This window comes from Tauraco erythrolophus, chromosome Z, assembly GCF_009769465.1.
Source record: "Tauraco erythrolophus isolate bTauEry1 chromosome Z, bTauEry1.pri, whole genome shotgun sequence".
Lineage (NCBI taxonomy): Eukaryota > Metazoa > Chordata > Aves > Musophagiformes > Musophagidae > Tauraco > Tauraco erythrolophus.
The window spans coordinates 61,826,101-61,838,722 of NC_141496.1; the positions used below are offsets into that span (position 1 = coordinate 61,826,101).

The 12,622-nt window shown below is 45.2% G+C and overlaps 1 protein-coding gene across 2 annotated transcripts in view; it reads right to left on the bottom strand.

Moving 5' to 3' along the window:
• Window positions 1–4,868, bottom strand: part of FSD1L (fibronectin type III and SPRY domain containing 1 like) — a 37,630-nt gene extending 32,762 nt beyond the window's left edge. For both annotated transcript variants that reach the window (XM_086628919.1, XM_086628918.1), the window contains exons 1-2: window positions 4,824–4,868; window positions 451–546 (exon numbers count right to left, since the gene is read on the bottom strand). In XM_086628919.1, the coding sequence (XP_086485045.1) occupies window positions 451–546; window positions 4,824–4,838 (111 nt within the window). In that variant the 5' untranslated portion in view covers window positions 4,839–4,868. The remainder of the gene's footprint in view (window positions 1–450; window positions 547–4,823) is intronic.
• Between the last annotated feature and the right edge of the window lie 7,754 nt (window positions 4,869–12,622).

The following is a 12,622-nucleotide window of genomic DNA, read 5'->3' on the forward strand; positions in this document are numbered from 1 at the left end:
ATGGAGCATCCACAGCTTCCCTGGGCAACTTGTTCCAGTGTTTCACCACCCTCACAGTAAAGAATTTCTTCCTTACATCTAATCGAAATCTCTCCTTTCAGTTTAAAGCCATTTACCCTTGTCCTGTCACTACACGCCCTTGTAAAAAGTCCCTCTCCAGCTTTCTTGTAGGCCCGCTTTAAGTACTGGAAGGCTGCTATAAGATCACCCTGGAGCCTTCTCTTCTCCAGAATGAACAACCTCAACTCTCTCAGTCTGTCTTCACAGGAGAGGTGCTCCAGCCCTCTGATCATCTTCATGGCTCTCCTCTTCATGTTACAACACGAAGGTGTATTTTAAACTTGATTCTTATAGCCCAACCCTTACACACTACCCAAACACTTTGAGACTGACAAAACTGGAAAGCTGTTCCCTCTCTCAGCTACAACCTATGAGCCTTAATATATATACCTGAACATTTTTTATTGTATGTTTCAGCATGTCAATGAAGTTGTGAATTTCATCGTTTTTGTTCGCTAGAGTAGAGACAATCCTTTGCAGAGTCTCCTAGAATTACAAAAAGAAGTGAGAGAAGTTGCAAAAAACCTTGTAACTTTTTCATACATCACCATTTCAACACATGTAGAAATTCATCATACATGGAAATTCATCATACACGTTCCAGTTGTGGTGAATTCAACACTTATTCAGATGACATCGGGAAACACATTTCGTTAGAAAAAAGAAAGAGTATCAAAGGTCTAAGAAGCATTTCACCAAACTAAACATCTCCAGTTGTTAGTTTAAAAGAAATCAAGAATCTGCTTTACGATACACTATTAATTCACATGTTTTGCTACCCATGTTACTGCAACTCCCTAGTCACCTAAACCAGACTACCTGCTGGCACCACACTGCCATACATACCTTCTCCAGAGGAGAAAGTTAGTGCTTGCACAACTGAACAAAGAATCAATAATGAAAAAAAAGCTGGTAAGTTAACCCAGAAGAAAAATTAGCATTTTCTATTGTCCAAAGAAGCTAGTGTTAAATAACTAAGCTGACAGTTTATTCTATACCCAGAACAAATCTGTAACAGTGATTTGTAAACTTATTCTACAAACGGTAAAGCATTTTGGAGAATAATTTCTATATTCCAATTAAAAGTGACTTCAAAGACAAAAGCTTACTGATAGCTGAGAAAGAGAATCAAGATTATTTCCATGGTATACTATGAGAGCTATTAATTAAAAAGCAGTAGATTCAGCTTACAAAACACATACTAGAAACAAATCTGACACCAAAATGCTACACTTTGGTCTTTAAAAAAAAAAAGTAAAGTCTGTCTTAATTATAATTAAGACCTAGTTAATCAGTTGGACTCAGAGTCTAAAGTTTCTCAGCTTAACATCGTTACTTGACAACATCTAGGAAATCGAGGCATGAGGAGCTAATAAGCGCACCTCAAAAAACAGCCAGACCACCAAAAAGACATTGCAGAGGTCCCTCCCATAAGCAATTTCTTAATGACCATTTACTACTTAGATCTCATTTGTTTGCTAATGAGCAAGAAAAATATTTTTTATCCTTTCACAACATCCACAGCAGACCTCGACACTGTGTCCCCTATCAGGGATCTCTTCACTAGTCCTAAGCCGCGATCATACCTGTTTCTTCTGACCCCTTCCTCAGCAGTTTTCGACAAACCTGCAACGAGGTATTTACTGGTGCTCTGGCCCATTGCCTGTTTGCACAGCACCATGCTCACAGAGCTAAACCACTAGTAGAGAAAAGTGAAATTTTACTGCTTTTACCACAGGCGTTGCAACGATGTTACGTAAAGATATAATGGACCAGCTAGCAGTGACTGAAATTAGGACTTCAAGGAAGAGAAACCAAGACCAGATCAGCTTCTTTCAGAAACGACAAGTATAGCAAGCCTTGATCACTCCATGACAGAATCTTTTCATTGTCTGGTAAAAACTGAACATGTTTAAAGACCATTTTGTACACATTAGAACGGCAGATGAAATGCCATTGTCCAACCAGCTGCTTCTGCCTTCACTGCTGACCAGAGGCAATTGTTTTCGCACGTCAGACAGCCCGCAGTTAAGCCTTAGATCCTATAAACGTAACTGTCAATTCAGACGAACAAGAAAACTCCCAATCCTCTTTCAGTCAGGATTTTAGGGCTTATCCAGTCGCACCACATGGAGGAAAAAAATATTAGTCTTCTTGTACACAGTACTGAACGATGTTTTTGGTTTTTACAGCTATATACAGCTAAAGGAAAATATCTACACATGAGGAATGCTTAGAAAGCCTTTACATAGCCAAATACATGACAGCAACTGGAAGACAGCTGTCAAACACAGTTTTCCACTACATCTGAAGTTAACATCAACTGGCCAAGCAAGGATCAGTATGGCTTTTTTTAAGTAAGCTACCGGTTTCTCCAAACAGAAATTCCACCAGGTTTGGTCAAACTCAAACAGTTTAGACACCGCCTACAAACGCAGATGCAAGAGGCCCAAAAACATCCACCAACAGCAGACAGAACTTTTCTTAAACACCAATGTGCAGGCCACCAGAACAGAAAGTCAGCTCTCAGGAACCACTAATGTATAATATTTCCTAATGTAATTTTCTAATCATTAATATGCAATACATAGATTTTCTTCCAAATATAAAGAAACACATGGCAAATTCAAAACACTGCACTGTTGCCACTTTTTCCTTTAAAGTGAATTTATGAAAAGCCACTACAATTACGTGAAATAAAAAGGGTGCTAGAAAAATTACCAACGTAAGCAGCAGTTGAAGCGTACATCCTAAGGTACTTCATAAAAGAACTATAACAGCATCAAGCTGAGTAAAGCTTCCTGGTATTTTTACGCTGAAGGAAACTTAAATCTATCGCCCATTCATGGATGTAGTATTTCACAGAATCCTACTACAAATAATTTTCTTTTAGTTTTCTCTCTGGTTAGCCTATGTTAAATGAGGTCAGTTTCAAATTAATTTTCAAAACATTATAGCATGTTTATCACCTAAGTCATTTTTGCTGCTATCAGTAAGCTTCATACTGCTCTTCATTTTCATGTCCTATTCTTATTCTCTGAATCCAACACAGCTTTTGAAAAAAAAAAAAAAACGCATGGCATTTGTAAAGCAACAGTGTGGATGTGCAAGGGATGAAGAACATAAAAGGATATGAAAAAGGATAGGAAGCCCTGCAGCCATGTGGTGGCTTGTAGTCTTGCCAGGAGCACAGAAGTAGACTATACACCCTTCTCTGAATAGCTCACTAACATCACATAGCACCTGTTGAAGCAGATGGGGACCTTGTAAAAGTTAAACAGTAGACTTTAATAAATTAAACAATTACAGCAGTTCTGTTTAAGAAGCAAGTAATCGACTTGCTCAAGATCATACAAAGTCTTATGACTGAATGCAGAAGCGTTTCTAAAGCAGCCTCGGGCCTAGGACAAAATCCTGTGTCATAATAACCTTCATGTGCCGATCAAATTTCAAACAAGAGGACATACTTACTCAGCCTCCATTAACTTAATCTTCTGCACTTGTCCCACACACTGAAGTTGCCAGAGTTTGAAGGTGTACTTAAGACAACAGCCGTGTACAGGTGACAACAGCAAACTAACAAAGTACTGTAAAATACACAATCGCCTGCGATTTTACTACTGTATTCAGAACCTCTGAGCAGCACTGAAACTCAAATATGATCAGTAATACCACTCAGGAACATCCACGTAGAGCACCCACAACAGCTGCAGCCCTCATTTACTTCTTCTCTGAGAGACTAATCTCGCACAGAGCAGGCAAAGGCAGACAGGCTCAAATTCACATCGTATCTGCCAGAAGCACTCTTTTTTTGGCGTTTCACATCTCACCTTCCAAAGCATAGACAAGTAACAAGTGGCAGTGAATGAACACTTAACTAAAACGGCAAGCACCTGCGATTTCTAAATTTCAAGCCATTAGCAGTGCTGGTTACCCAGACCCTACTCATAAACCAGCCTCCAAGCTAAGGAAAGCAGAGTCTATGTTCACAGAAGCAGTAACAGAAGCCCCTTTTGGACTGCTAGACTGAAGGCCAAAAGACTGAGTCAGAACTTTTTGCAGGGAGTATCGTTTTCAGAAAGCCCAGACCCTGGCCAGGCACATCTCTGCTCCTGACCGATTTCCCTGAGGGCGGAGATGGCAAGTAAGGGAAGGAAGGAAAGAACTACAGGGCCGCAGCCACAGGAAAAAGAAAATTACAAAACGCTTTCATTAATTAGTTCCCTTCAACACAAGACTACATCAATGGGAAACAGAAGGGCCTATGTACGCCCCATAACTACTCAGGACAGGAAGGCACAACGTGAAAGAGCTCTACACCGGAGCCGTACTACATTAAGACGCAGCAACCGCAGGGCAACACCAGCGCCCGAGGCAAGCAGGCACGGAGAAGACCCTCTCGCTGGCCGCCCCGCCACTCCGCTCCCGCGCCTCGCCGCAGGAGGAGGCGGCTTCCCTGAACCTCACGGGAACGAGCAGGGGAAGCGCCTTTCCCGCGTTGCTGCCCTTCCGCCGCGCAGCGGGTAACGTTTCACCTCCTCAGCCACCGCCCCTCTCCTCAGGCAGCCGGGCCGAGCACCGGGGCAACGCCCCGCCTGCATCCGCGGCGGCTCCGAGCGGCAGCCGCCCAGGCGCTGGCCGCAGCCCCCGCGCTGCAGCCTGGCGGCACAGCCGGCTGAGGAAGGGCAGGGCTCGCCTTTTCCCCCAGCCGGCTCGGCTCGGCTCGGCCCAGCCCGACCCGGCCGCCCGCCGCCAGCACTCACCCTCTCCTCGTCCATGATGCGGGAGGGAGCAAAGCCAGGACGAGCGGCTGCACCCGACCGCGGAGAACAGGCACGGCCTCCACCAAGCCCGCCCCTCGCCTCGACCCGCCCCGCTCCGCCCCGCCTGGCGCCCCGGCGCATGCGCGCAGGGGTGCGGCCGCGCCGCCTGCGCATGTGCGCTGCGCTCCGCTCCTCGGGCCCCTGACCCCTCCGCAGGCGCCGGCGGCATGTGCGCCGTGCCTCCCCCCGCAGAGCGGCGCTGCTGGGCATGCGCAGTCCGAGACCGCGGCCGCTGGAGCGGCGGGCCGGGAGTCCCAGGTTCGAGGCCCGACACCGGCGGGGGGGGCGGGTCCGCGTCGTCCGGGCCGGGCTGGCGGCGGTCTGCGGCCATCCCTTCGTCCGTGGGAGCTGGAGCGGACACGCCGCGCGTGTCAGGCGTGGCGCCGCACCCCGGGCGGCAGGAGGGAGCAGCGTCTCCCCACCCCGCGGCCGGTGCCACGCTCCGGGGGGTCAGGCGCCGCGAAACCCTCGGCGACCCCCGCGGGAGATGCAGGCCCCGGGCCCACCGCGGCCCCCGGCACTCGACTCCCGCTGCCCGTTGCGGGGAAGCTCCCCCGCCACTGGCGATGCCGTGCAGCGGGGAGCCTGTGCCCTCAGCCTGGGTGCTAGGCGTGATTGCGACAGTGCAACAATTGCGGTAATATAATGTTATGTTATGTTATGCTATGTTATGCTGTGTTATGTTATGTTACGTGTATATATATATATATATATTAGGTTAGATGTCCTGCAAGGTGGCTTTATCTCAGAGCTCACCAATCCCATTTAAAAAAGAATAAAAATAAAAATTGTTTCGTGGCAGTGTTGGAAAGAAATAGTAATTTCATAATGATGGCATTTTACAGAGAGACAGCCATAAAACAGCCGCTGGGCTGTTTTAAAGCAGCTTTGAGTGCTGTGCTGGTATTAGAAAGCAACGCTTTTCACACTGGACACACAGAAACACAGAAGCCGGAGCCCCCCACTTCAAGCATGGAAGTTTATCACAGCGGGGAGATTGTGCCACCTACCAGAGCAGGTATCTCTTTAAAGGCATTTATGCTTCTGCGAGCCCTGTCTCGCCGTGGCTTTAACGTCTCCGTTGGCAGCACCATGCAGACGCAGGGCAAGAGGAAGTCCAGAAGCAGCGAGATAGTGTGACCTGCGAAGAGGCGTCCAGTCTTTCCAGCTCCACCCAGAGGTCTCCTGGCACTACGTTACCTGGCACGGGCCAGGCCTTGGCTGAGGTTCATACGTTTCATGTCTTCCAGGTACCTGATGTCTTGTTTGTTCCAATTGACACCCGCAGCCTGTGCTAGTAGTTTCCATTTGAAACCTTTGTTTGAAAGACGAGGAAGAAAAATTGTATCTGGTCATGGCACACCTCAAGCTGACAAGAGGCAAGGAGTCCTACAACTGCAGGAAAAACACTGCTGGGACCAGCATATATCTGCTGGCTACCCGTGGCAGAGAGTCTGGTTCTGCCTTGCACGCCTGCTGATTTTGCAGGTCCTGAATAGAAAACGGCAACAGCTTTTGGCTTGAGGAGATCCCATAAATCTCTTGGAATGATTTTGGACCATTGGAGCACAGGGCATGGGTACCACTACAGAAGTCAGCAGGCTGTGGCTGCTGGGGGATGTGGCTGGTGGTGGTGAATGGGAAAGCTATAGGACTGAATGAGAACTGAGACTGTTCCATTGCAACCCATGTGGCCATTCTCTCTTCATATACATCCTTTCTGTTTCATTCCAGATGGGCAGCAAGAGGTTTTGATGTTGGGGAGTGGTTTCATCTTCATAATGAGGACATTCTTTCAGAACAGGACTTACCTATCGTATCTTCCCATGTAAAAAACATGCTAAAGCTTTTTAAGAAAACAGCTGTGGCACTCAAAATTAACTTAATGCCTACATTTCTAAAAACAAATTCTTAGAATGTGAGAGAATCTGAGAGACCACAGACTTACCAGGACTGTAACTCCCCGTTTCAAAGATAAAAGGCATCAGTGCTGTTTTCCCCAAACAGTTTAGCAACAAAGTACTAAAATTCAAAAGGATTTTTAGTGTCTCGGCCTGGGAGAGAAGTTGATAGCTCGGTCAGAAGTAGTGCCTATGATCAGACACCCAGGGTGCCAGTAACACCAGCCTCAGGAAAGGGCACATTTGGCTCTGAAATCCTTTGCAGTGTGTTGGGGTGGGTGGTTAAACTGATTTCTGAAGTTTAGGCCCACTTCTTGATTCCATGTCTGGATTATGCAGAAAGATTCAACACACGTCTTCCTATATGCTTCCTCATTTCAAAACGGAAAATGCAAGGGAAGGGTCACCACTGGGAAAAAATTCCATGGTTTTATGGGTTCCTTCAGCAGTCTTGTGAACATAAATTGAACAACAAAATTTCTACTAATATTTAGATTTTCTCTTAGACTTGCTCGTGTTCTTTTTTTCCATGATGGGAGATTTTTAAAAGAGGAAGGACTGGTGAGAATAAATATTTCCGATTATTAGAACTGGCCCTAAAGGAGCCTGTAATGACATATGACTGCTTTATACACTGGGAAATCAAGGCATATGGCAGGAGATGTGCGGATTCTTGGCAGCCCTTGTGAACCTGGGTCCTGGAGAAAAACCCTGTTGGGTAGGGTATCTGACAAGCAGATGGTCACTAAGCTAGTGTACGAGCAGAAACACTGCTGGCAAAATGCTAGAGAGGATAGAGAATATCTCCTAAAGCTCTTAGCCTATTTTAGGCCAAAAAGAGATGTCACAGGAAGAAGACTCAAAGAAAACAATGGCGAGGAGTTAGAGGAGGAGGAAATACTTTAGCTCCCTAAAACAAGAATGAACCAGCTTGAGTAATCACAGAATAATACAAGTAGAGGTTGGATTTAATCTGTCTCTACTCAGCATGGCAAATTAGACACATCTGTTTATCAGATTTGTCTTTAAAACAGAGGTTAGAAATTTAAGGAAGGACTTTGCCCCAGAGCAGCTTTCTTCTTGCACCAGACATACTGCTTCCTTCCAGTTTAGTGCTTGAAGTGTAAAGCAAGATTTAACCTTACCTGGCCACCTTCTAGGAGTGCTTACTATCTTGAAACTCATAAGAATTACAATATTAGTATCTCTTCTTCCAGCTCCAAGTATAAGATTATGCCATTTCTGTATTTTCTTCAACCAACAGTTGGACTGTAGTTCTTAGATTTATTTGCAGTGCCAGATACATCTATGTATCATGTGAGGAGGAGACAGCAGGTTGTTGCCTTTCTGTATGAAAGAAGGCTTGGAAGTAGTTAGAACTGATACTAAAACTCTGTCTGAGAAACCAGTCTAGCAAAATGACAAGGTAGGAAGATGGCCTTTAAAACACATGTATGTTGGCTTTGTGCTGGCTTTGAGAAGGGCTGCACCCTGTGCTGACTGCTACAGACATCGAAGTTGCTTATGTGCAACTCGGTGTGGCTCTGGCATCAACTAACCCCTCTCAGTCACTGTGACCCATTATTTTGAAAAGGCCTCCTTTTCATGTCTTAAAACACAAGGAAGGTCAATCCCACCATCTACCTGCATCTCTCTTGTGCTTTTGAGGGTATGTGCATGGGCAGGTACCAAAGCAAGGGCAAGTGCCAAACAAACTTCTCACTGATGCAGACTTTTCTTGCTGCATCAATTTTTTCTTTCTTTTTTTTTTTCATTTTGAGCAAAAGGTCAGAAGGTCAGAAACCACCAGCACAACCAGTCAGTCAGAGAAAAATCGGTGGAGCGGCAGAGAAGCCTGGGTGCCTCAGTGTATGGGACCTGATCTGCCTGAACAATCTTAAGAACAATAAAAGGCTTCCTTGGCTTTCCTCCCAACACGCTACCTGAAAATAGCTGAGCTGGATAGGAGGGGTTTTGTGGGCCATGCCCAGGGCTTCCTGGGACTCACTGCGGATGGGCTAAGAGATTGTGACAGTGCTCCTTCAGTGCTTAATTATCACTTCATTACCTTGATGAACACCAAAGCCTCAGAAGTCAGTCTGGTGATGGCTCATTATATTAAATGTAATTACTGCAATGTTTCTATCACGACTCAAGAAAAAAAGATTTATGCAATTTCCTTCTCCCCTCTAACAACTTCTGAACTTGTTTTGTTTGGGGTTTTTTTTTGAAACAAAATATTGGCTACAGTTAAAGAACTGAACTGAGAAATTTTGATTAAAATGCCCCCTGGTGTTGCCAAACTGGTAGAGGTGCAGAACTTCTCTCAGAGCATTCTGCTTCATACTAGGAACAGAGGACAGTGGGCAGAGGAAAACAGGCTTTCCCACTGTTCTTCCAATCAGTTAGTCACTGCGCTGAAAGAAGCACAGTGAGGTTTTATTTATGTGCATGCAGAGAAGGCGGTGGCTATCAAATCTGCTTTATTGTTTCAATGGGTTCTGTAACCATAGAGTTAAAATGTACACACAAAAATTGCTCTAAGAACTGTGTATTATATACATGTACTTAGTATAGTAGGGCTTTGGTTTTTGATTAATTTTCTTAGTAGTCTTCCAGTTAGAAAGGGAAGAGAGTAAGATGTATTCTGAGACTTGAACAATTGATTTTCCTCCCCTGGAATGCACATTAAAATCTACTGCATTGCTGGTTTTATACAGATGAAGGCATCTGGTTTTGGTTTTTGGTTTTTGTTGGTTTTTTTTGTTGTTGTTGTTTTGTGGTTGTTGTGTTTTTAAAAAAAAAAAAAACACAAACCAAAACTAGAATTAAAAACAAAGAAAAAAGAACTGAAACTTGAATTGCTCTTCACTTAATGATACTTCCGTGCCAGTGTAAATAAGGTGTCAAATGAGATTCTGGAGCTTTTTAAATAGTATTTTCCTCATTTAAAGTACTGTAAGTCAGTGGTGAATCTGTCTTTAGTGACTCTGAATTGCAAGGAGGGAGGAAAGGAGTTTGATGTGATTGGCATAAAGGCCTGTCCTAGTTTTAGCTGGGACAGAGTTTTTAACAGCTAGAAGAGCTCCGTGTCTTGGTTTTACTCAGAGGCTCACTCTGAGAAGAATGTTGATAGCAAGCTGATGTTTGTGGTTGGAAGTGAAACTCCAAGGACTTTTCAGTGTGCCGGAGTGCAGAAACATGGCGGGATAAGGGGGGAGCATAGCTGGGACAAGGGGGACACAATTCCCCTTGTGATTTGTGGTGGAACTTAAGATTGAGGGCCAAACTGGCCAATTACTATTCCATATCATGCAGCGTCATGCGCAGTATAAAAGTGAGGGGCAGCCGGACAGAAGGGCTTTTGCGCTTTGGCTCTTTCGCCTCTTTTGCTCTTTTGCACTTGCTGCGCTTTTGCTCTATTGTTTTTCTTTTTCTCTCTCTCCCAGTACTCCCACTCTCGGAGTACTATCTCTCTCCCTCTCTCTGCCCCTCTCTATTTCGGGGCCTCGCGTTCGTCCAGGATTGCAGCTTCGGGACGAGACGGGCTTCACATACGACAGGGTGGTGAGCATCTACACTGTGTATTAAATCATCTGTATTAAATTGTTCTTATCTCAACCCACGGGTTTCCCGTTTCTCCTTTAATTCTCTCCCTCATTCCTGGGGGTGGGGGAGGGGGAGTGACCGGCTGCGTGGGGAGATTCAGCCTAACCCACGACAAGGCCACCATTGTCACTTGGTATGCAATAAATCAGGACAGGCAGGATGAAATATTTTTCACCACAGCTCCAGTTTGACATCATCACTGTTCCAGAAAGACTTGGAGCCTGAATCACTTAAGGACACAACCTGCACCAGGTAGCAGAGTCCCCATACTGGTTCCCTCTCTCTTGCTCCATGCAGCGTACAGTTCAAGCCTTCAATATTTCTGAGACGGAAGGAAAAAAAAAAAAAAACGAAGAAGAAATGTTGCACAGAGTGTCTCGTTGATCAGCCACAGCACTTGTATTTGGAGTTTTTTTCTGTTTGCCTGTGTAGAAATCTGGCTTCTGTGAGCACAGTTAGCTGGGAAGGGGATGGAGGAACAACAGGCTCTCCAGCAGGTAATCCTCTAGCTTGGGAAGGTGAGTATTGCTGGCCTGCTGTTGAACCACAACCTCTTCCAAAAGACCTAAACATCTTGCCCCATGCAGATTAATTTTGCGGTTACAGTGAAAAGGCCCATACAGAATCATAGAATCATAGAATCATAGAATGGTTAGGTCTGGAAGGGACCTTCAAAGGTCATCTAGTCCAACCCCCCTGCAAGGAACAGGGATATCTCCAACTAGATCAGGTTGCTCAGGGCCTCGTCCAACCTGGCCTTGAATGTCTCCAGGGATGGAGCATCCACCACCTCTCTGGGCAACCTGTTCCAGTGTTCTACCACTCTCATGGTAAAAAATTTTTTCCTAATATCCAATCTGAATCTACCTCCCTCTATTTTAAAACCATTACCCCTTGTCCTATCACAACAGGCCCTCCTGAACAGCCTCTCCCCATTTGAACTGCCAACTGAATCCTGGCAGTTCACGTGTTCTTACAAAGGTTATTATCTGCACGTGCCCCAAAACCTGCTTTAAAAAATTTCTGAAGACACAAAGAGAAAATCATACCCAAGCTAATCAGTTGGACACCTTGTGTTCTTTTCCAGAGTACCTTTTACTGTTAAATCCTGCATTTATTTTCTCTCCCACTTCCTATTCCCATATCTGTAAGTTTCATGCTCTCGATATTGCTAGCGTGTGTGACCCTCCCCATGTATACCATATACTATTATGCACTCACATTTAAGTCAGCTGCTCCATTCATCACTGTCAGAGTGTTTTTCCCTCGGGACAGGCTCCTAAACCCTCTGGCTCCCAGCCCACGCCATGATGCCAGAAGCATCACGGAGATGCTCGCAGCTGTGCCCTGGGTCACGGTCTTGTTCAGATCAGTAGGGACATAATAAAATCTGTATGTGACTGCAGAGGTAACTGAACAGAGATGGGTTGTACATTTTGGGTACACTTAAATCTACAGAAAATACCCCTTCAGTGCCAGAAATTGTCACAGAGCTCATGATAACTAAGATTAACTGACCTTGCATTAAAATACATGAGCTGTGGAAGTAATAAAAAGGGAACATCCAAGCCCAGTAAAAACAGTTCTGTTAACAGCAGGCTGTTGCTCTCTGGTAGCACATCGGTGCCTCGGCACAGCACTGAGCTTGTGCCATCTCTGGGACCCTGCCCCACTGTGAATTTTGTTCTCCTACTACATACTCTTTCTGTTGGGTGAGGTAAGTTTCAAAATGACCCAGCTCAGTCGAGGTCAGCCTTCAATTTCACTTAACTACTGTGGATTTTTTTCTCTTTCTGCGCTCCCCCCAGAGAGAGAGAGAAACTCTTCAGGACACAGGATATATCTGTAGAGGTAGGATGTAGTCGTATACGCCACTCAGATAAAGCAGAGCCAAGGTAGTTCCTGAGAGCTGCTGGAAAGAAATGCAAGACCATTACATGAAAACAAAGTAGAGTATATTGCTCAGGATTCACCCATCCATGAAGATGAAGGCTGAGTTCTTCAAATCACATCATTTTGTCAGTTTCTAAAGTTGCTCCTCTCATGCCGAAGCACCTATTGGAGTATGCTTTGATCCATGTCGAAAAGCAGTGAATAAGTACATTTTCTTAGCCACCGCCTATGAAGGTTTGGCCCAGAGCCATGCAGTCCAGAAGTCACTTCATATTTTAAAACCAGATTTTGAGAAGCCCCACAGCCAGCTAGGAGCAGAACAAAGACAGGCAGAAT